The following is a 24,913-nucleotide window of genomic DNA, read 5'->3' on the forward strand; positions in this document are numbered from 1 at the left end:
TGACCTTCGCAGACAGAGGAGGACGTGGAGCTCTGAAGATTTTGCTCGGCATCATGCTTCCGGTGGTTGTCTGCGCACTCGTCTACCTGTACAGGTCCGTCTTGTTAATCCTTGCAGTGCACCTTTAACTGTACGTAGGTGCACAGCATCGCAAATCAGTGCTTCCGAGATATGTTCCCTGATGCAGATTGTGTACGAAACGAGGAGTGCTCTGTGGAGCTGTAAGTGTTACAGGTCAAAGAGGTAAAAGGATGTGCTACTCAAACTGGCTTTCAGTCACTGTTTACAAAGAAGTTTAGATAAGGCCACTCTTCGCGACGTTTCTGAAACATGTATTGAGTTTCCCGAGCGTGCAATTTCCTTCACTGCCACCTCTCGAAGGACACTTTCAGCATGTATTAACACTGTCGAGTGTTGCAGCCTCATTCGATCACCGCGCAATATTAGCGAATCTTAAATAGAGGAATAGTATCGGTTATGGAGATAGGAAATATCGGGGAGCGTGTGCGCCTACGCAAAATGATGAACTGAAAACAAGCGTGGCGGGGCGGCGCAGTGATTACGGCGCTCGACTACTGTTCCCAAGGACGCGGGATAGAATCCCTGCCTCGGCGGCCGCTTTCGATGAAGGCAAAAAGCAAGGCGCCCGTGTGCTGTGCGATGTCAGTTCACGGTAAGAACCCCAGGTGGTAGAAATTTCCGGAGTCCTCCACTACGGCGTCTCTCATAACCTGAGTTGCTTTGGGACGTTAAACCTCACAAACCAAACCAAACTAAACCGAAAACAAGCGTGGGGAAGGGGGGGGGGGGGCTCTCATTCTAGGCATGCGCACTCACGCTTCGCTAATTCTCCTGACCAACAGAGTCCAGGCCCTCACTTCTCACTCTCCTTATCACTACTTTAAGAAGACGGAAGAAGAAATAGACCCCCCCCCCCCCTCTCTCTCCTACGCCCGCCTCCCCCATCCTTGAATATGCAAGGCTGTTTCAAAGAGATCTCCTGGTCTATTAAAGGTGCAAAAGCACTGCGCCCCTCGAATTCTCAAACCGACACGCTGTAGCCACTGGTCAAGAAATGTCGTCATGCACGAACGGTTTTAGTTTAGCAGTCCTGCCTGGATATTCTCGCCTGATTACTGGGACAGTCATGCCGGCTTACGCATTTTACAGCAAGTTTATTATAAATTAGGTGGAATTCATGCCATCGGCAGTTTCAGCGGCCTCTCTGCGGTTTGCTAGTCAGTCAGACAAAGTTGTCCGGCGTTCTTTGTTGGTGCAAAGGTATTAGTGTTGCGCGAACTGCCTAACAACTTTCGGTAGCAGTGGCCGGCGTAGGCAAGCGTTGTAGCTATAGCAGGAAACTCGGTCACGAAAACCTAATCAGCAAGTGTCGCGTTGGGGTGACCGTGCCGGAAAACATGGGAACAATTATTTGCCAGCATAAACCAAAGAACAACGCTGGTAACTCTCGATCGCAGAAGCCGCAAGGCTGGCCGGGCCGGTGACAACCAGCCCGGCGAAGAAGAGCAACGGTCGGTGACCTCCCCAGCTCCTCTCGGCACCTGCTCTACGGACACGGGAGCAAAGTGTAAGACCATCACCACGCGTGCGTCTGTTTACATGTGTGCGCGTGCGCGGATCTGCATGTGAGTACTGGCATGGAGAATCAGGGACGCAGAAATCTTAAAAAGAAAACAACTGAGGGTAGGTGGTAGAGACAGCCCCAATAAAACTGGGCTACAACAAAGGTAGTCTTCGTTTTTGTGCAAAAAATAGTTGCGTCTCTTGAGGCTTTTTTATCACTATATTTCCCATGAACAGAAAATACAACCGTAGTAATCCCATACTGCAGGAATATTTGGATAACCACCCGTGAAGCAACGCGTTGAAAAATCAGATTCAAGATTTACAGTTACCTGTTTCACCTTATTAGGCTTGGTGATCTAACTCGGAGGCGGGTGACACTAAAAATTTTATTCATCTAGCGTCCAGTTTTCACCGTACCGTTTCTCTCCCAGTGTACATGTGCTTTTTAACCTTTCGCTGCTTCAGGATTATATCTTTTCCTAGGAAATGTTGTGTCCCTATACAGGCTTTCTGTGTATGTGTTTCTGCGCTATAGTTAGGTATACATATTCTACCAAGTTGCTTAGATATATGCCTGAACCTAACAAATGAACGCAGAAGAAAATCTCGCTCCTTCAGAACCTTAACCTGTAATTCCAGCCAAGAAAGGCTCAAACTTCTATAGGCGAAATCAGACTGAACGCCGAGTGGAGGAGAGCGAAATCACCGGCGATTGTGGTAACGATGTTGTACTCTGCATCTTAATTGGTTGTACGGGGGTCGTTTTCAGGTGAGTAGTTTAAGACAAGAATGGCATGCGTTCATCACTTCTTATTTTGAGCATCACCTCGCTATTACCCTGTAATGCATCCTGTTTGCTATTTTACTCAGCAATTTCCCGTAGCCTTCTGCAACGCTTGACGGTTATGGTCACAGACCAACAACCGCGCACAATTCCTGCAGCTAAAAGGGACCACGCTAAAATGGAATGAGACTCGTGGGATTTAGAACCAGCAAGATATCTCCGAAAGTAATAAGGGGTTGGTGGTGGATTGCGTTGCGTTGAAACAAGACGAAAGAATATCGTACAGGATGGACATAAAGAGATAGTGATACCACGCTACGTCTCTGTCTACATCTGTACTATTCTCTATCTTTCTAGACATCTTGTTTCTTTCTCTTTACTGTTAAAGCACTTTATTCCTAAGTTATCTAGTATCACGGAAAGTGAAGAGCGATGCCAGGATTTCAGGTGCCCGCATGCCAAACCTCTTGGCTAAGCCCTTATTTGCTGCAGCAACGTGCTGCGACAGAAAAGGCATATTTAGAAAATGGTGCTCACTCAGACCTGTCAAATAATTATTTATATGACCACTGCTAATTAGCAGTGGCTAACTATACTGTGGTGCCTCTGCGCAGCCCCATCGGTGAACACTCCGCTGTCACCCACGTCAACGGACGTCATCACAGGAAGCCTTATCGAATCGCGTACCAGCATGGACAGCAGGAGCAAGTCACCACACTTTCTCAGCATCACGTGAGAGCGCTATGAGCGAATACTTTATTTTCTATTTTATGCAGGTAGCATTAGAAAGTCAAGAAAGAAATGTCCGGTGCTGTAAAATGACGCTTCCACTTTCCTGGCACCTTCCCAGTCCTCAAAATGCTTCTGTCACCTCAAATGTTCCACAACTACCACACACCCTTAAAGAGTTGGAAGGGGGGGGGGGGGGGGGTAGGGTAGTGTTTATCTACTATGGGCCTCAGGAGGTGCCCTACACCTGCATGGCGAACTCACCGCAATAAGCCTTCCAGGTGACAGAAAACGGTGGGCGTTTGCTGTCCTGTTTTCTAGGGTTGCAAGCCAGATACTCGATTGGGAGTCATAGGTTCACAAATAAAACAAGCATTAGGTAGAAAACAGACGCCATAATGGAATTGTATAATAATACTGAGTACATATACGCAGCGTTGATTAAATGATCCTTGAGTTCGTCTTTAAGAATTGTGTTCCCTTCGTATGCAAGAGGTGTTGGGGAAGAAGCATTATTTAAAACGCTGTGGACGTGGTGAGGTGCAGGTTGGGTACTGGTCGAGGGAAACACAACAAAACGGCAATAATAATCACTACCGGAGGCTGTATTTAAAACATGTTTTTATGCACGTGTTGTTCTTAATAATCATTGTATCTACGCGAGATACAAAGTATATCGGTCAAAGGGTCTCATAAGATTTTCGATGATATTTTTTTTTCTGCAAACACCACACCCCGTCATAAAGAATACCGCCAGGAGAATATGCGCAATATTCAACGAGTGCCAGCTCGCGCTGTTATTTAACTAGCATTTTATAAAAATGTTAGCAAACATAAAGTAACAGTACGCTGCTCAGAGTACTCACATTTATCCTTTTTATCTTTCTTCAGTGCAAGCCGGCGATCAATTCCACTTGCCAGAAACAAGTTTATTCCCGCTCAGCTTGTTTTCTTGACCCATTCTGAGTGGTAAATTTGATCATATTTAATTTTTTACAGATATCAATGCTGGCCGGCAAGCAGCCGGCAAGCAGTGCCCTGCGCAAACGCTTATGGCGGCGCCGTTAGTGGCACGGCCACCACGATGCGCTGCGCATTTATGCGTAACATTTTTTTTGTTTGCTATAGATAACAAATAAAACAAATTATGAAGTCAGAGGAATACTTTTTATATCTTAATTTGCCTTTTCTTGTGTTTAGCGAGTTTTGCTTTGTAAATTGGGTTTATTCCAACAAATAATTATCTTCACTTATTCGCCCTTTTTCTGAGTTGTGGACGTTCTCTTTTGCCTTTTGTGTTTCCAAACTGCAGGGAATGGAGGACGCACACGTGGGCATGACGTGGTCGGCCGGCTTCTGCTGCTTCAAGAGGAAACCAAGGTCCAGTTTCCCCTGCTCGGCGACCATCAAGCTGGCCACACTGCAGGTAAGGACATTGCCTCCGTTTGTCGCCCCATACGTTCATCCGTGTGTTCCCCGGTAGCAAAGTCGCTTCTACGGGCTTTGTTAACAGCGAGTTGTCAATATGTGACTTTTTAGTGGCTCCCATTATGATTGGACTCGTTAGTAAATAAACGTACGATGGGAGCATGAGACTACGTGCGTGCTGCGAATAAAAAAGTATTCACATAGAGATCCGCTAGCCCCTTTTACATTCCTTGTCTTCTTATACTCGCAGAATCGAATGCAGATAAATTCGTAGCATCGCTCTTAGTAGCCTGTGCTGTGTCTAAAATCATTTACTGCTTATAGCGGCGCAGCTCGTCAGGGGCTATAGTTGAACGCGTGTACATTAGTAGAGTCATTCTGTGATGTTCCTATTTATTATTGTTTTTCTTCTATTCGTATTCATGTCACATGACCATAGATCACTTGTATTGAAAACATACTACGCATCACCGAAAGTCACACTAAAGGATATCTTTCTTTTGAGACTGACTCCTTTATTCTTTCTTACCGCTTGCATGCTCGGTAACTGACACTTGTACGTGTGGCATTCACCCGTAGGTGTTCGACTTCGAGTCACCAGGGGAAGTCGTCAGTGTTGCGCGAAAGGCTCGACAAGAACCGGCGCCTGTCCATCTACAGCTATCACAGGTGCGTGTGGCGATGATCCAAGCAATTTGCTTTCACTTCAAAGAGCAGTAGTTAGTTCCTGTGATGTGTAGAAGGCATAAACATATGAAGCACGTCACTCACATCTTGTGACTTGAGGAGGGGATATCCTTCCAAACGCCCCCCCCCCCCCCCCCTTCCCTGTGTATTTTCTGCGTAGCGATAAAGTATTTGTTCCCGAGTGTACCTCCACTCCAATCGGCAACTTGCCGAAGAGTTAAATTACGTAAATATATACGAGTACCTGGAATTATCATCTCCAGCTATGCAGCAGTTTGTTGCTGTTATTGTTAACAAGCATACAGCACCAGTATAAGAAGTGGCCTTATAAGCGCATGTCGTTTTTATCAACTGAAATATTATCTCCACGCAGGTTGCCGAGCAAATCAGGATGCCATTTCAAGTGTCACAAGACATCACGACCGATCATCTGTTTTCCTTTTTCGCCATACATAACCTGGTGCAGCTGGCCATACTCGACGGAATTGTATAAATAGCGATGTCTAGCTGAACAGGCTTCCCATCTCCAGAAGTGTTAGGCTGACTCAGCTGATACGATTGTAAATACTTAGCTCCGCTACAGGGACAGGCATAAAAGAGTCGTAGAGAGCCAGTTCGCGAAGCGCTTTCGTTTTTTTTTTTTTTTTTTTTTTTGCTTTAGCGAAGTTTCTTGGCGTCAAATAAAAGCTTTTCATAGAGGTTCGAGATTTTGTTTTTACCGTATCAGGTCGAAGGAGGAAGAAAAAAATTAGCGGGTGGTTCAACTTTGGCTACCACTGGAGGGAAGCGAAAGCTGCATGTGCATGGCTACGCACATTGCCAAGCTTGGATTAAACACATTGTGCGTTTTTCCAAACGTAAAGCCCGTTCTTCATCGATCTCTTCGGCACGCCACTTTTTTACGGCTTCATTCCGACGTACCTTCTTCGCGTTCCGACGAGCTACTGTAGTTAGGTGTTCGTCCTCCTCCATGTCACGCAGTGTTGTAACCTAGGCAGGAGCCAAGGGGTTTCTATTTATACACGTATCGCCCCTTAGCCCCCACTACTTCCACACTTCCACGTAGCAGTGACGTCACCTCACGTGACCTTGACCTTGACAGTGGCCACGAGCCACTTTCTGGCCTAAGTGACCATGTCTCAGTCACATGCAGACTTCTAGGTCAGGTGACTTTGACCTTGACCTTGACAGTGGCCACGTTCCACTTGGTGGCCTACGTGACTTTGCCCCAAAGTCACATGGCGGCCACCACGCTTAACGCAGAAGGTTGACCTCTAAATCTCCCTCAAGGTGAAAACCATGCATACCCGACAGCTCGGACTACCTGGCGTAGTGAAGCTTTTACTTAAAAAAAAAAAATCTCCAGAAGCGAACGGCTTCGAGTATTAGGTTCGGCTTCGTCCTTTGCACACAAGTCTAACAGGAAAGTTACAATTGAAGAATGCTTTGGTAAAATCGCATATCACGGTTACTAATATCCAAATGCTTCATTACGCAGCACTGTGCAGCAAAAAGAAATTGTATTCATGCTAAATGTGCGCAGATAACGTACCCCTGAACACAGGTGAATACGCACCCAAGAAATGATTATAACGGTCAGAATTCTACAAGCCGCACTGTATGGTAAACGCTCTATAGGCAACGGGCTCCTGTCAACGGCTGTCGACATTCTGGCTGTCGACGTTGTTTGCGTCGCTTTGTTTAACGCATATAGAACGAGAATTAAGGGGAACATTTGATTTTGCCTAACCAGCGATTACCCGACAAGTGCGAATAAGACGCAAACAATTTTGGCTTTCAGTGCGCAGATTTGCAGGGTAGACTGGTGCTCATCATATTTACGTGAGACCGTATTGTGATCAATCAAACAAAAAACCGTCGCCGTAACCTAGTATCGTGTTATTAGCCGCCAAACGGGCCCAAAAATTTCCTGAATGGTCGAGGGGGTCATGATGTCACAAGCACATCACTTCGCGCGGGAATTTCAAACACCCTGAGTGTACGCACTTGAGATCTTAGTTTATGTAATTTATATTTATGACAATTAATTTGTAGTCGGATTTTTTAGCGCCATCTCCTTTACGCGGTGTTGTTTAGTTGAAACTGAGAAGGGACTTGTGCGAATTTATCCTTACATTACATACTATTGAAATGGAATTGCTTATTTGCTATCAATTACAGATGCGGGATTATAGAACAACAGCTGTCCTTGGACAACTTGACGTGCGTACAATCCCTTATTTCGACAGAGGGAAGACAATGAATAAATGCTCGTCTCACCCCTCCCCCCCCCCCCCCCCCCACCCCACACACACACACGCACACAATCACAGTAATATACCAATATGGCAATAAGTTCCTTCTATGCACGGATATTCCATATTCCTCTGAATATTACCAAGAAGAGTGTAAGAAAAACAATAAAGAAAAAACCCGGCCAAAATCTATTACATAGAAATTCCATACATTAGCCGGAGATCATTGTAGGAGGATGTGGAGAGATCAAAACGGAACAAAATATTATCAATAAACAGTATTGGTAATGTGTACTTAAGGCCCTGTTTCCCATGGGCTGGCCGGGAAGCCGGCCCTGACCAACCATCTAAATGACTTGTATTGTAATTTGGAGCCTTACTCTGCGTTCGGGCGAGATTACGCAGATTTATGACATTGCTGTGGATTTCCAGTTTATATAAGTCACTGAAGCGACATCTGTAGAGATTTTAATCTGTAATAACACCGGAGTTCTTAAAGAAAATTGTGGATTCACTGTAAGAAGTGTTACCATGAGCCAAAAATATTTTTCTGTAAAAGTGGGTATGTCTAGATTATTCGTCATTGTGTTTCTGCATATTATTCAAAAAAGTTGAAATGTGAAACTAGGAGTAATTAAAAATCAAGAGTTTCATGCATGTGCAAAGGATATATCTCATTTAGACCTTGTACCAAACACACGCATGCACCATGTGTGCCTTACTAAACAAACTGAAAAAAAAAAAAGCAACTAAAACCACTGTGTTAACAGCGCTGGCTACAGACAGCAGTTGCGCTGGTTCACATAATACTTCACAACGCAATGATGAAACAGGATGGAAAGCCGGTAACAATGTTGGAAAGCAAAACGTGCTAAACGCTGCTCACAAAGTACGCTCTAGCAACTGGAGGTAAGAATTAAACAACACAACTTTTCTGGCCAAGTGAGGTATGCTTAAGCGCCAAATAATCATTATTAATAAAGGTATGCTTAAGTAGGCAATGCCACCACTTAAAGCGGACAAGTAAGGCCGAAAAACGGAGAAACTACTACAAATATTAAAAGTTGCACTAGTTTGTTAGGCCTCGTCATTGCTACCAAATTAATTAATTCAAGCAGATCAGTAGTTAGAATCTACCCAGTTTGCTTTAATGAGGGCGCATTTGTTTTGTCAGTAAAAAATACCGCGTTCTCCTGGTGAAAAGCAAGATTGTTAACTGGCTAGCAAAACGTTGCAAGTTCAGAGGTTATCAATATCATCATTTATGCCCCTATATAAGGCCGAAGAGAGAATTTTCGGTCGCAAAATAAACAATATACAAAATATGTTGAAATCCAAAAATGAAGTACCACAAAAATTCTCAATGCAAAATATTAGGTGTTCACTTTTGATCTGGGTGTAATCCGCCTATTTTTCAGGCCACATTCCTCCTGAGCCCTGCGTCGAATCGGTGGTGACAGCTGTCTAGGGCCTCTAAGCCGAGCTAATCGATATCACTCTCCTCCGTTCAATCAATGTTCAGACTACTACTCGCTACCATCGGGCTAACGTCCAGAGCCATCTGTTCAGCCAGCCGGAATTGAGCTCCTTTTCTTTCAGCTTGATTCCTTTGTCTTTATCTATACCACCCTCCACCTCTTTTTTTCTGTTAGAATGCTTGATACTGGTCGGGGGTGGATCGGAAAGAGGTGTAGTTGGGCGATCGCCATCGTAGGAAGATCGTCGTCGTAGGAACGTAAAAATCGGTGGCAGCCGCAAACGATATGCTAATCAACAATCTCTTGTTTGAACAGTGTAACAGAAGAGTTGGTTCAAAATTCCCAACACCACCAGACAACTTATCGCCCCTCCTTGTGCAGGGCTTATCTATCGGAGAAAAGTCGAAGGAACAGAAGCTGCCTTCATAGTCTTCCCCTAACAACCTTCTCTATTGGTCCAAAGTCGCGCCTCCTACCGCCGCTACTGATAGCGAAATATAGAAAAAGAACACCCCTTGAACACATGCTACGAAAACATCCCTGTCAAATATCGGCGATGCTGTGGTCACGGTTTCACTGACGGGAACCTTTCTCCACATATTCTGAAGTTTTTTGTATACCTAAGCATGGGTGTGGCTATGCCATAGCCTGATTGTCGAAAACGTATTCGTATAATTTGGACTATCCGGCTCAACGAACAAAAAAAGACTACGCTGCATTAGGAGCTCGAAAGCACAGTCTCTTTGAAAACGAGTCCACAGATGTTACTAGCATATGCGCAAAGTGGACTTTAATTGCAATGACATTTAGCAAACCGGAGACGTTCTACCAACGTAGACGTATACCGGTTTACCGGACGCCTCCGGCGCATGTACATTGACAGGGTGGGGCAATCGCGGCCAGGGTGCCTGCGTTGGAGGACTCCGGTACACCGGCGTACGTCGACGTTAGTGTGCCTTCTGTAGGCTAAATCTCTCCAGTGTTTCAAGAACGTGGAGTACTACTCCGTCTTCCTAGAGTACCAAGAGCACAAAAGTACTCTACCAGCAGGAATTTGTGACGCAAACAGCCCGTCACCTCTATGCGCTCAGTGCAGCCGAACGTGGTGTAGAACTCCACATTTAGGCCACGGGAGCTCTGCCTCCACCCTGAAAGCGGTTCAGGCTATCAAGGCACGCTAATAGCAAACCATTGAAACCTCGCGTTCACAGACTGCGCTGGCTGACGCCTCCTGCACTGCACCACAAAAGGGATTATCGGAAAGGCAAATGCGTCGGTCGACAACTATTGTACTCCTTTTAGGAACATAAAGCCTCGGATTCTCCACAATCAGCGTAAACCTCTATTCCGGATAGAGGATACCAAGCAGTTGTTGAAGGGTACAATGGGTTCTTCCCCTTACCTCTGCCTCTCGACTCACTCCTGGAGCTTGAAACACAACGCACCCCTGCTGCGTTGAGGGTGAGCGCGATAGGAAATGCGCCATTTTCCCCGTTTTATTTTTAATGGGGAGCTAGCTTGCTGTGCCGCTGAGAAAGATGGATTCATCATTATTCCCTATAGCCAAAGCAAAGTTTCGATTCGTCGAAAACGTTTTCCGCTGGTTGCATTTTGTAATTTCGTATAATTACCTTTATCTCAAATCATGGGGACTCCCCTCCGTTATTTTCGAAAAAGAATGCTGCTGGTGAAAGAGCTTTTAGCTTGAAAAAATACCGGCGGTGACGGCTTCACCATGACTCATGTATATATTATTTTACGCTTTCTTGTTTTTTTCTCCATTCCGACGTTATTCGTTTAATCAATGATGTCTCCTTGAATGACACCACCCGTTAACTGGCAACGCGACTTCAGAAAATATGAGAGAGAGCCCAGTGTCCATTTGTGAGCTTAGACAGGTCATGGCTGAGGTCGCGCTGGGGAATCCAGTACATTTCGAAAATATATATTGGGCAGAACCACAAAATAGGTGAAGTAGAAAGTACAGTCTTGTACAGTCTTACAATACGTGTCGTTTCGTTCCGGACCATTGAAGGTTAAAATGAGGAGAATTACATACGGCCTACCCATGTTGCAGAACAATAATAAACACTTATGATGCTCGAAATGTAAAAATTTAAAAATTACTTTTGAGACATTGAGAGATCTGATGAAAATGTAAGATACATCATTCTGCTTTTATTGCGTCTATAAAGTTAACATTTCTTCATTTGTTAGAACTACAGTTGAAATGAAGTATGTCGTTCTGTCATGCATGCATGCAATGTACTCTTGTTTTTTATTTGCTGTTTATGCTATTTTCACTGATTATAAATAAAAGGTAATAATTGAGTTCCTTTTGATAGACATAAAAATCTAGAAAACTCTTCACAAGAAGACAACCGCGCTCAGCGCACTCGTATTTTCCTTATTAAACAAACTTATATACATGAGGGCGAGCTGTCTGATAATTTTTGGAATTTTTATAGCCGCTCATTTTAGTTTTGAAATTTAGTTTTTTTTTTAAATATACCAAATTAGTGCGTTGAGAAATTTTGTTTTATTTTGCTAGCTTTATTTGAACAAAGCAATATATGCCAGAATAGGTAGAATTTAGTGCTTGTGCCTAAGGAAATTATTCAGTTAAACGACAAAAGTTTCATACAGACGTATTTTATAAAAGAATAATAGTATGAAATCTAAAAAAAAAAAAATGAAAACAGGAGGCCATTAGATTCTATGGCAGCCAAAATATCTAGAGGTTTTTATTGTTTGAGGCATATTACTGATGATTAAATTATTATTAGGAAGTATTAAAATATGTTGCATTAATACTGACGGGATACCCAGTTATCTCAAAATTGTCTTTCCGAAACGTCACAGGCTAAGTTATAATAACAGTGAAAGCCTGAGAACAAAGCATAACCGTTGAGTTGCAGTATTTCGTACGTGCCCTTCCCCTTTCCTTCCTGCAACCATGAATTCGCCCTTCTTTCCAAAATGAGCTGCTGAATCCACTCCTGATGCTCGTGGAATTTGAGGTTTCGCTTTTCCTTCACGACCCGACTTTATTATCCCCCCCCCCCCCCCTCTCATTTGTTTCTCCTTTCTCCATTGTCCACCTTGCCATTTCAGGCTTCTCCGCAATCGATTCTGAAAACCAGTTTTCTCCAAACCTCATGGCGTGACTCCTACCAAACCTCAGCGAAGACGGGCGCACATTGCTTACAAGGGCCGGGAGAACAGAAGGTTCAATCAAAGTATATAAAAGCAAGTTCGCTGTTGTGTCTGCCTGTTGCACGCACTTTCTCTGTTAACTGCTTTCATGTCAACCAGGAAAGCCCATCCTGAAGCTCGGCGATAACAGCACCAGAAACTAGAATCAAGACCGGTTCTCTCTCTGTCTCTTTCTTTCCTTCGTTCTTTCTTTGTTTGTCTTTTTTCTTTGTTAGCTTCTTTTTGTTGGCACTTCCTTTCTTTCCTTCTTAATGTTTTTTTCTGGAAACATCGAGATCGGAAGGAGGACGAATTTCTCGAACCCCGTTCTCACGAAACGACCGCTATGTCGAGAGTTACTTCTTGTGTTGTTGAATATAGATCGATCAACTTTTTAATGTCGCTGCAACAGTGATCCACTCCTATCCCGTAATTTTTTCGTAGTGCTGTTGTCATGTATGAAAGAATGCTGGGCATCTGGTTCCCTTGGAACAAAATCACACAGACACGCAAGACAAGAAATAATAAGCTGCCCTGTACATGCTTCTCAGGTTGTTAAATAGTATGACGTAAGTGTTTTTAGACTAAATGCAATATTTTTGCTTTCCAGTTATTGTTGTTGTGCTGGTTGACTGAGGCTGTTCTCCACTTTTTTAAAAGCTTGTTGAGTTATTTCATTATCTGTTTGTCTGTGAATAAGATCTGCCAAGTACAGCCCATTAGGCAAGTCAAGTTCCTTCGTGCCTGACCTACATTGAATTAAAATAGACGAAAGCTTGCATCCATCAAAATTTTCTGCGATAATTTTACTACAAAATAATTTTTGTCATCATCGTCCGTACAGCCAGTTCACGCTCGCCAATGCCTACTCCGCAAACAGAACAATACTTGCAACATGTGGACATAGAGTTAAAGATTATGGGATACACTTATGCGGCACCCCTTGCAATTCCTCTTTCATCCACATCTAGTTCCTGCCCGCTTATTTAACAATATCCAAATTTTAATCTCTAATATCTCTCACATTCTTATTATCAAACACTACTAAGCTAAGACATTATTCAACTACCGGTGGGAAGCCACCAACCTACATGGAAATAAAGCCCCACAACTAAGCCGCATGAATGAGCCTGCGTGGACTTGGAGTAGCTTGCCTGAGTCTATGTAAGATCACTGGGGCTAAATGACGCTCTAATCATATCACAAAAACTGTCACAAACCTGTCACAAACCGATCGGCTAGCCGCGCTCCTATTGGTCGACTCTGACCAGTGTAACTGTTGACCGATGGGAGTAAGCCTGAATGACGGGTTCGTGGCAATTTTTTTATGCGATCGGAGCGTGATTCGTCTCCTGGACGGTGGATTTATATTGACCTTGCATCTCAGGTGAGCAACTCGAGTTAGAACCTCCTCCCAACTTTCTGATATCACGTGGTATCGTTACGTCACCCTACCCGCTGACGGATCAGTGCTCTACAATGTCACCTGCCAACTACCACCTGTCAGAGCAATGCCCATGAGGTTTCTCCTCATAAGGGCGACAGCAGCAACAACACCACATATTTAGCAGAACGGCACTAACTATAGTCACAAGATGGCATGTCTTTAACGTCCCAAATATAAATCAACTATGAGGAACTCTATAGTGGAGGATCCACTAATTTCGAGCGTATGAGGCTTTTTAACACACACCGACATCGCAAAGTACACAGGCGCTTTGCGTATGGCCTCCATTGAAATATGATCGTCGACCCTGGGATCGAACTTGTGTCTTCGTGTTTAGAATTCTAGCGCCTAACCATGGAGCCATCATGGGGGCGCATTCATCAGCACAATATATGTTAAGAAACAGAAGAGGAACACACCCGTCCATGCTAGCTTGAATAAAGCACCAGATAAATGAGCCAGTATTTCACCCCGGCCGTGGCAGGCGCATTATGACGGATGCGAAACGAAAGGCATTCCTGCACTCTGAGATGACAGTGCACTATAAACAGCCCAAAAGATCGATATTATCTGGAGCCCTTCACTGTTGTGTGCCTCATGGACTGAGTCACTTTGTGACGTCAAACCCCCTAAATCAAACCGAACAAAAAACTAAGAGCAACATGGAGAAATAAGTACACTGTTTATACATTCGATCACAGGTCAGATAGGGCATGTGAATTTTTTTTTGTTGCCTCAAAATCTCTGCAAGGTTTCATTGAGGTTCGAAGATGCGCAAACCCCTTGAAATTGTTTGCGAAAGCTGGCAGCACCGTCGTGTAAAAAGGTCATTTACTACTTGCACCGCGTCGCCCACTGCGGGTTTTCTACTCAGTGGTCCCCGCAGGTGCCGAAATTTCTCAGCTTCCCCGATGGCGACACGTATCCCTTTCATCTGCTGAGACCCTTCGAGCAAGAGGGGTTCTCACTCGAGCGTTCCCATAGCCTGTGGTCCAAAAGGGACCTGATTTTAACCAGCTTACCGAAGCATTTTGTAACTACTTCAAAGGACTCTAAATAGCGGCCACGTCGAATCGAGATGGGGGTTACGCCATGATGGTGCTAGCTTGCGCACTGATTACGCCACAGCCGTGGCATACACTTCTCTATTGTGGAATCCGAGATACGCTTAGAGAGTGGCACCCCTTACAGAAGCATCCTGTATGCACAAAGGGCGTCGAGGCAAATACCTTGTTACCGACCTCCATATCAAACTCGGTCACGCTCAAAATGCCGTTGTAAAGGCGCATACGCCTATTAAACAGGTTACTCTGATTTCGTTACAGTGTGTGTGTCTGTGCGCGGACATGCGTGTAGGCGAGCGGACGCGTTGGTTTGTATGTGCGGGCGCTTGCCAGCACTCTTTTACCTTTCCTGGCCGGTACTTAAGTGTTGCAGAAATTGTCGGATATCATCAAAACAAAAATGATTTTAAAGAGCCCTTCTGCACATCCCGAACAACATAATGAATCTATATAGCAATAAAGCTCTCAGGACAGTTACAGTTGGGAAAAGAGAGGTTACGCGATAGTTAAGATATATTTATTATTTCGTTATCACTAAAATGGTTATTCATGAGACACTTTTAGTCTGCGTCCGTAATCATGTGTGCACATAGCTCGCTTCATTGCGTGAACTGCAAACAGGTCTAACACTACACTTTACTTGGTCCTTCCTTGGCTACTATGTATTTTAGCGCTCTGAGTGTAGCTATCTTGTGCGCAAGCTTGAGTCAAGGTACATGAACTACTGGTATCAAAAGCTTTTATCCGTAATCACTGATGGCGACAGCTGCACTAACAGATTTTTTTTTTTTTTCGCCAAAAGAAGAAAGCCAAGCCGCGATGGGGGATACCAGACCATTGGCTAAAATGGAAAGTGCAAATTTTGAGTCGGATAGAATTTTAGTAGAATAGGTAGAGATGAGAGCGAGAGCAATGGCTGCCTCCCCTGCAATTTCTTAGAGTCCCTGGTGATGGAGCCTGATGCGAGTAATCGGGCTTGATTATTAGCGACGGCGAGGACCTTGCGTGAGGCCGACTAGTACTCTGCCACGTCCACGTAGGTTACTTCAGTACTGTCGCCATACTCTTTGTGCAGGGCTTTGACGCGGGCTGCCCTGCGTTCCCCGTCGTGCTCGGGGTGCATGTGCTTGAGGATAACAGGGATGATGAGATGGGAACGTAGGTCTGGAGGTAGGGGGGCCCGTGAGTGGATGGGTGGTTGGGGTTATGCCTATAGCTGAGAGAGCAGAGTGCGACCTGCCGTGGTACCCCAAAGTCGAGTCAGCTTCGCCGCCATTGCGATCGCAATCACAATCACATTTAGCTCCAGCGGCCGCGGAATGCGCCCACTAGGGATGGCTAACTGTTTCGTATTCTATGCCGGCAGCGAAAATAATATCGCGGCATTTTTTTCCGGCTTGATATATTTGATGTTTCCGCTTCAGGTAACGATTTTCCTCTGGAAAGCCAGAACGAAACAATGGGAGGCAGAGCTGTCTAGTAAGCCCCAGGAATATCAAAGCAGATCGATTTACTGGGTCTGTATTTTCGCGTCCAGCTCGTTAAGACCTCTACTGAGCAATAAACGTTACTCATACATTAATTCTTTCGGTAATAACATTAACATTGGAAGACTACCGGATGGCCTGTTCGCAGTTGCGCAGAAAATTCTCTTGCCTGGAAAACTTTACTCAGTCCAACTACGTGGTGCTTTCTCTTCGAGCCCTCGAATTTTCAGCAGTGCCGTGGTGTAATGTATATATTTATTTTAGCATATAGAAATAACTCCCTGTCCTAAGCTGAAGCAAAGTACCGAAGCATTGACCAGGTAGTACACATAGTTCTGGCGCACATCGCAGTATAAAATCAAGAGGGACAAAATGTGGCACTAGTATGCTCTGCAAAGGTTTAAAAAAAAAAACCGAGAAAAAGTTAACCTTATGCAGTCTTACATGAGGCAGACACGAAAACGTTGGGGAAAGGCGGCGAAAATAACAGCTTTTTCCAGACTTGCGGTGAGTTTGCTCAGTTTTTATAGCTACACATGTTTCGTCGAAACTGTGCAAACACGTTTTCATTTCCTTCCCGATATGCAGAAAGAACGGGAAAGCAAAGCACGAGTTCACTACGAGCTTTCAAAACACGCTTCTTGTGTACTTTTTTTTTTCGTTCTTTGTTTTTTATTCTTTTGTTCGCCAACTCGGCCTACAGAGCGTGTTGCTGAAATATCAAGAGCTAGTATTGTGAACTCATTTCAAGAGTAAAAAGAAAATATATAGGCTTCCAAATGAGAATGAAAGGACGTTTTCTTTTTGCTTCCTCTTGAGCACGGTACGCGGAAAACTAAATCGTAACCGTGAAGAAGTGTATTACAGTAGGCATATTATGCAGTGACACATTGTTACGCCCACCGTTTCAATTTGAGAGAGGAATAAATGTACCCGAGAGAGTCCAACCAGCACAAATATGCCATCAATCAAATACGCAGGCAGAATAATGTAGTGGAATAATTTTGGGCAACACTATATCGCAGCCTCCCAATTGGGCATCTCAATTCGGGGACAGGACTGGTTCCATTTCAAAAGAGTAACTCCGAGGCTGTCAGCAAACTGCTCCATATAATTCAGTCGAGATTGGAACTCCAAGGACGCTCTGCCGCTGGCTGCGCACAAAATGCCAGAAGTATAAGCGATGAAGTTTTATGTGTGGCTTGAAAAGTTATCAAGAAATATATAAAACAAAAAAGTCATTTAAGTTTCGAAATCTGTGCCATCGGCACAAGAGGAAGAATTTGCTATATTTTCATTTAAAACCGCAGGCTAAGTACGTTTCTCGCTAGAGGAGGAGACAAGATGATTTATGGCAAGCTCGTCGAGGTGTGAATTTTAATAATATATTGCTCTCCCTTTCCTTTTCTTAATTTAAATTCGCAATGCCTTCCGGTTTAGGCCACTGAGAATTCGTTTTGTATTTATTTCTTGGCTACAACACTTATTCACAAGTGTGCTGGAACTAATATTCCCTCTCAGGCATTCCGGTGATGTTCTGTTTCTTCGTCCAGTCCCTCTCACAACCATTCCTCTGGAAGGTGGTAGGTGTCATGGTAAGGAACTGATTGACCGACCATTAGCATGACGTCACGAGACCCCAGGTAATGGCCGAATTGGCAACAGTTGCCAATATGGGCGGAACATTTACGACGGAAATAGAACCCAATGAGTGCCTTGGATTCCGGTGAGCCACGCTACTATGGCCATGCGCTACTCCGAGGCGCCTGTTTGTGCGACTTGAAAGCATCGCTTCATATTTATGTCGGCTAGTGTTTCCCATAGTGGCAGATACGACTGCACACTTATGAGCATGTTTAAGCCGAAATAGAAGAATGAGTCCACTAAATTCGCATTCGGTTCAACCATGTTTTCAAAGTCCCCATGCAGCATGAAGCGAGCTCTGAACTGAGGCCCCCAGTTAACCTAATGTGGGCAATAACGCAAGAGAGTCCTTCGGGGGCCAATGTGGGTTCTGCAACGGGGGCCATGTCGGACCCTACCGTGTTGTCTACAAACGCCCAGATCGCTGCCTTTTGGAACCAATGCTGGTGGCTTATGTGGGGATGCCCACATTTGGTTGCAATCAGTTGCCATCCTCTGATGTGGGTAGCCTATCCAGGTACCCATCAAACCTATTTTGGACCATTCTGGGCAGCCCCTGAAGACGAAAGCTTGTGTTTTATCTTGGCTGGCCCCTTCATTACTGACATCGGACCGATGCGAGCTCTAAACGGGCAAGCTTAGCTTGAACTTACCCGTGCGTTCCCACAAGGGCCAATATTTTGTACTATAAATATAAATAACCTGCAGATACATAAATAGAAAGCTTCGACAGTGTGTAATGAAATTTATATATAGGTTTACGTATACTTACAGAAATGTGCAGTTACAGAAAGGCGTTGCCAACGACTGGGATGTATAATGTTTTTCGCAAAATAAGTGGTATATAGCTTGTATATATAGCTATACAAACCAGGCTGGTCGCAAAGAAACCTCACCTGACCGTCCACTACAGACACTGCGAGATCAACGGCGAAGAGTTCGTGTTTCCCAAGCATAAATAGACAGCTGATCTACAAAGAAGCTCAAGCATCCCTCATGAAAGAACGCCATCCCTCATGGAAGCAAGCCACTTAACGTAGCAGCCTTATAGCGAAGGCAACAGAACATGGTGCCTGCGACTATCAGCAGCCACTAACGCGGTTATGAGGCTACAAAATATTCGTCAGAAATCGGTCTGCTCCTAAGTCACCAACTTCTGGATATAGAGCTCTCCAAAAGGCACGGGCAATCATTATTTCCTGAACTGTGCTGCGACTTGACTCCTGGATCGGGCAGAAAGGTCTGTGAGCAGACACTACATCGTCCAGATGGTCCTGCATAAACTAACCTCCGCCCCCCCCCCCCCCCTCACCCTCTTTTTAATTGCCACACGAAAACTCTCAGGTGGTGAGGAAGGTAAGATGCCGTCACAAGCAACCAAGAGAGTTCCTCTGGCTGGCGCCCGCTCTCTGGAAGCACCAAATTAATGCACGCCCATGGACATGCCCGCGTTAGATACGATATCTAAATCCGGGCTCATGTGGCAGGCGTGGCGGTTCACGTAGTAAAAAAATGGGCATTCAAAAAGCCATTGAGAGGCATTGGGCGCTCCACCAGGGACCAAGTCCCACAGCCTTGAACCTAAAAAATAGGAGGCAAGCACCGAGAAGTTTATCTCCCTATCACAAAGGAAACAAACGAAGGAGGAAAATGAGAGCTAGCAGTCGGCAGCAGTAGGAGAAAAAATGGAAGGTGAACCGTACACTCGAACGCAGCGGAGTACACTGCAGTCGGATAAAAAATGGAAGGCGAACCGTGCACTTGAACACGGCGGAATACGAACCCCGGAACCGTATTCCGAGTTTGTGTCGATTGTTATCGCAAGCGTCGCTATCTCCCTTGACCTCGAGTCATCTGATTGGTGGAAACACCGCAACCGAATGTCAATTTTGTTTCCGCAACTTCTGGTTTCGGCGTTTGTACTCATCATTTTTGACTCGAGGTCAGGGAGATAGTGACACTATCGATAATGATGGACACAAATTTGGAATACGGAATCGGATGAGCAGCACCGCACCAGCAGCAGCTGCTATGCAGCCGTGAGGAGAGAATTGCGCATGTATCGAGCTATCGCTTTACTTGCGAGTTGTATGAGTCAGCGATCCTTAAGAACGGTTCACATTTGACGTTATTTTATCTGACGGGTTAGTGTTCACGTTATGAAAAAATTATATCACACTTTCTAACGCCTGCGTCGGGATCTGTCGTAAAGAGGATTTTGGCGCATACTGTTCACGAAAGGTTCGGCAGCGGAGGCACTGCTTTCGCCGGCACGCACCCTATTGGCGTGCCTTCGGATAATTTTCTAAACACTACGTTGCAAATAACTAACGTGTTTGCGAATGCGGCTTTCTCTATCGATTGATCGCGTCTGTTCGTTAATTGCTACCAACAGGCCACTCGTTGGCGTAACCGGCCTGTGTGACAACGCCTAACTATGATTTGCGGTAACCACAGGTAAATGTAATCAGGGTTAGGCTGCCCGTGTGACAAGGATATTAGACTGTACACAAAACATACTGATGAGGTGATAACACCGCTGGAGACTCGCCTCACCTCTTATGCAGAGTAATTCCATCCGCATAATATGTTGCCATAAGGGCTTCACTACCAGGATGAGGGCGGCCGCAGATGCCTGGGTCTTTAATGACAGCTCTTAAACATGATTCTAAATGACTGAGACTGTGAAGGACGCTCTAGTGGACAGCTTCGGAAATTTTAACCCACCGGAATTTCTCAACGTATAGACTGACATCGCACAATACTTGACATCTGGAAGGAGACTTGCGTTGTCTGATAATAATAATAATAATCTATAATGTGTCGGTTTTTACCATTTCAAAAAGAGATCGTATATTTAGCCAGAAAGCAACGGAAGCAATGCAAAAGTGAAAAACTAATGCTCTCCAGTATGAGTGCAGCTGAAAGCCAAGTTTGTGCACTCCAAGTTTGACCGTTGATTTCTTTTAAAGCCCGCACCGCCCTCACCTTTAAGCATTTTTGTTTCAACAAGTTTAAATTAGATGTCGTTTGGCGAAGGAGATCCGCGCGCTGTTTCTCGATTGAAAATATATTTTTTTTAAGGGTGGACAATACAGCTGAACAGAAAAGTCCTGCTCCTCGTTTACGAAATTCTGCTCCCGGCTCGCATGGATTTCTTGTTCAGGTTCAACGCCGCTACATGCGCGGATATAGCCTAGAAACAGGAATATACATACGTACATTAACCGGAAACAACGGCCGTGACAGCAGCTTCAGCGCACTGCCGGCAATTAGTACCCTACTGAAAAACGAAAAGTTCTACGGGGCAATAACCTCACACAATCTCATCAAATCACTCTCATACGGTGCACATCATTATCATAAAATATCTTCCATAATTTATGTTAATCTACAACAAACTATGAGATGTTACGCAATTATATGCGACTTGTATGTGATTTCTTACGTGAATTGAGTGAGACTGTGTGAGAAAATGTGAGGTTATTGCCTCATACAACTTTTTTCAGTAGGCTATGCTTACTTTTATACACTATACTTGCATCGTGCCGTAATAAGCGTCAAACATGCGAAAAATAAATAGGCGATTTGCACTAGCGTGATGCGGTCTTGTTTCGCAGTTACTCTGCATAATGCAACGTCCAAGGCGCCCTGGTGTGGACTCGCTAATGCACACCTAGCTATTGTATCGTTGAAAACACAAAACCTGAACGAAGAGAAGCGCGATGTAGGTTAAGCTTCCGCCCAAGCTCATGGTGTGCGTTCGGTTGTTTCGGGTCTAGAAAGAAGCAAATTTTTATCAAGCAATATTCTACAAGCCCAATCTACTCTTCCTGCCGACATTTCTCGCCGTGTAGGCAGAAATGAAGCAGAGAGAGCTAATCGAGCGTTAGAAACTCCCGAAGAGCGAGACGAGATACTTGCAAAGCGACGACGCATGGCGGTGAAGAAGGTACGACACGAACAACACCAGAGAACCGATTCGGTCTCATTCACGACTACTACTGTTTGTTGGTTGTACAACTTTTATTTCCATCGGAAACGGGGAGTCGTGCGCCCGCGGATTAGAGGCTGGCAGGCAGCCCTTGGCTTCTTGCGGCCTCTTCCGCCAGATGGACGGTGCGGTGCTGGATCGCAGGGTCCGCGCTTCGCAGCAGGGTATCCCAGGCTTCTCTACTTGTAATATTTTGCCCTATCCCTGGAGATTGTGGGCACTCCCAAATTATGTGGTCGAGGGTCCCTCTCGCCCCACAGTGTTTGCAGAGATCATTGTCCCTAAACTCTGGTAGCGCGTGAAACGCCCAGACCGGGTTCATGAACGTATTAGTTTGTAGCCGCCTCCACGCGACAGCTTCTCTATTATTTAGCCTAACATCTGGCGGGGGTACCAGTCTACGTCCCAATTTATAATGGTCGATGATTTCCCCATAATTTTGCAGACGCTCGTCGTATGCCCAGTGTTCGGGGGGCTCGACGGCTACCCGGAAGTAGAGAGCTCGGGCTAGCTCGTGAGCCGCCTCGTTACCAGGGACGGCAGCGTGAGCGGGTGTCCAAATTAACTGAATTTTCCTATTTATTGTTCTTTGGGTGAGGATTTTGGCCGCCTCCGGCGATATCCTCCCCTTCCCAAAATTTTGAATGGCAGTTTTGCTGTCGCTAATTATGAATTTGGCTTCCGTTCCTACGCAAGCTAGCGCTATCGCAACTTCCTCCGCAGTCTCTATGTTGCGGCCTCTGATGGCTGCCGCGGATACCGGTGCCCCTCGGCCATCGACTACCGAAGCTACCGCCGCACCTGTTCTGCCACTTGCCGCATCAACATAGACTACTTCCTTTGTTCCCATGTTCTTGAACCGTCGCTCTAGAGCTTCAGCTCGTTTGGCCCTTCTTTCGACATTAAATTCTTGATGCATATTCCTAGGGAAGGGGGGGACTACCAAGGCATTCCTGATTTCACTATTAATTGTGACTTTTTTTTGAACTCCCCTGTCTGGGTTGAGGCTTACTTTTGCAAGGATTACCCTGCCCGTCTCGGTCGTGCTTAGTCTCTCTAATTGGGAGACTCGCACTGCCTCCGCCAATTCTGCCCACGTGTTATGCACCCCGAGTTCGAGCAGTCGTTCGCTCGAGGTACCCATGGGCAGTCCTAGCGCCTTCTTAACGCATCTTCGAATCAGGCAGTCTAACTTCTCTTTTTCGCCGGCCTTGATGTCCAGGTAGGGTGTGGCGTAACTGATTCTGCTTATTACGTATGCCTGGATTAGTTTTAGTAAATTTCTCTCCTTGAGGCCTCTTCCTTTAGTGGCGACCCTCCTCAAGAGCCCGAGGGTTTGCATCGCGTAACTTTCTAATTTTTTCAAGACCTCTCCGTTGTGACCGTGGGATTGAATGACCATCCCCAAAATCCTGATCTGATCTACTTTTGGCACCGGTTTGCCCTCCACCTGAATATGAAACTCCCCGCTATTCTTGCAGCGGAGGTACTTTGGGTTATAAACGAACAACTCAGATTTATGCGGGGAGCACGAAAGTCCCCTTTTAGCCGCGTAATCGACAATGATGTCGGTCGCTGCTTGCAGGCGTTCCTCCGTACTCGCATCGCTCCCCTGGTTAATCCAGAGGTTAATATCGTCCGCATACATGCTAAAATTTAGCCCCTTGATTTGGTTAAGTTTACCCGGGAGGCCTCTCATTGCCACGTTGAATAGAAAAGGCGATAGCACTGAGCCCTGCGGTGTGCCTTTGCTTCCTAACTCTATCGTAGGAGATTCTAAATTTTGAAATATCATGCAGGCTTTTCTGCCCGATAAGAAGTCTTTTATGTAGTTGTACGTTCTCTCCCCTACTCCGAGCACTTCGAGCCCTTCGAGAATAGCCTCGTGCGTGACATTGTCGAAGGCCTTGGTGAGGTCTAGGCCCAGGATCACTTTGGCGTCTCTCGATCGCGAGTCTATGATATCATGCTTTAGTCGGAGCATTACGTCCTGCGTGCACAAGTGTGGTCGGAAACCGACCATTTCATGCGGCCACAGGTTGTTTTGCTCCATGAAGCACGTTAATCTCGTCTGTATTACGTGCTCCAGCAACTTCCCTACGCATGAGGTTAGGGAAATTGGTCTCAAATTTTCCAATTGCGGGGGTTTTCCCGGTTTGGGTATTAGTATTGTGGAAGAAGGCTTGGTCAAGACGGCGAGGTCGTGGCGGCAAGGACAGCGAAGCCTTGTCCAGCGTTTTAATCCGGTCACCAACCCAGGCACGCGCCAGAGCCGGCGCCGCGGGACGATGATGATGGTATGTACAAATGAAAGAAGATGATGATGGCATGTACAAATGAAAGAAGGTCCACAGAAGGCTCACACAATCTGCCCGGGGGGTCGGAAGCGGCTAGCCTGGCCGCTCCTAACTAACCGATGTACCGCGGCGCACAAACGGTTTCAAGCGAGAGACATGAACAATTTCAGTTCCACGGTGGCGTCGATCGGCTGGGGGAACAACAGGCGTGACTTGGTAGTTAACTGGAGAAGTTTGGCTGATGATCTTGTAGGGACCAAGGTAGCGGTGGTGGAATTTGTCACTAAGGCCAGGGGTGCGCAGTGGAGTATAAAGCAGTACTTCGTCACCGGGACGATAAGAGACCTCGCGATGCGTAGAATCGTAGCGGCTCTTGCGGTCTTCCTGGCACGCTGCTGTGTTGAGGCGGGCAAGATGACGGCATCTGGCCACACGAGATAAGAACTGGGTAGGTACCGATGTGGAGTAGTCGGGCGTAGAGAAGAAGGAAGCGTCGAGAATTGTAGTGGGAGGACGGCCATAAACGAGGAAAAATGGAGAATAACCGGTAGTCCGTTGTACTGCTGTGTTATAGGCGAAAGTGACGAATGGTAGAATAGTGTCCCAATTTCGATGATCCGGTGTGATATACATGGAGATCATATCCGATAAGGTGCGGTGAAATCGCTCAGTCAGCCCGTTAGTCTGGGGATGGTAGCTCGAGGTTGTCTTGTGAAGGGTGGATGACGCGTAAAGAACTTCGGCAACGACTGTCGATAAGAAGGCCGTCCCGCGGTCACTTAGGAGCACCCGAGGAGCGCCATGACGCAATACAATTGATTGCAAAAAGAAATTTGC

At 45.6% G+C, this 24,913-nt stretch overlaps 1 protein-coding gene across 1 annotated transcript in view; it reads left to right on the top strand.

The window, feature by feature from the left end:
• LOC146176121 (uncharacterized) overlaps positions 1-5,190 on the top strand; it is a 65,443-nt gene extending 60,253 nt beyond the window's left edge. Inside the window, exons 6-10 of the mRNA XM_084581260.1 lie at positions 13-94; positions 1,479-1,588; positions 2,986-3,103; positions 4,413-4,526; positions 5,108-5,190. Coding sequence (XP_084437386.1) covers positions 13-94; positions 1,479-1,588; positions 2,986-3,103; positions 4,413-4,440 — 338 coding nt within the window. The 3' untranslated portion in view covers positions 4,441-4,526; positions 5,108-5,190. The remainder of the gene's footprint in view (positions 1-12; positions 95-1,478; positions 1,589-2,985; positions 3,104-4,412; positions 4,527-5,107) is intronic.
• The last annotated feature ends 19,723 nt before the right edge of the window (positions 5,191-24,913 follow it).

Source organism: Amblyomma maculatum, chromosome 10 (assembly GCF_055883805.1).
Source record: "Amblyomma maculatum isolate TAMU_Amacu chromosome 10, ASM5588380v1, whole genome shotgun sequence".
In the NCBI taxonomy this organism is placed as follows: domain Eukaryota; kingdom Metazoa; phylum Arthropoda; class Arachnida; order Ixodida; family Ixodidae; genus Amblyomma; species Amblyomma maculatum.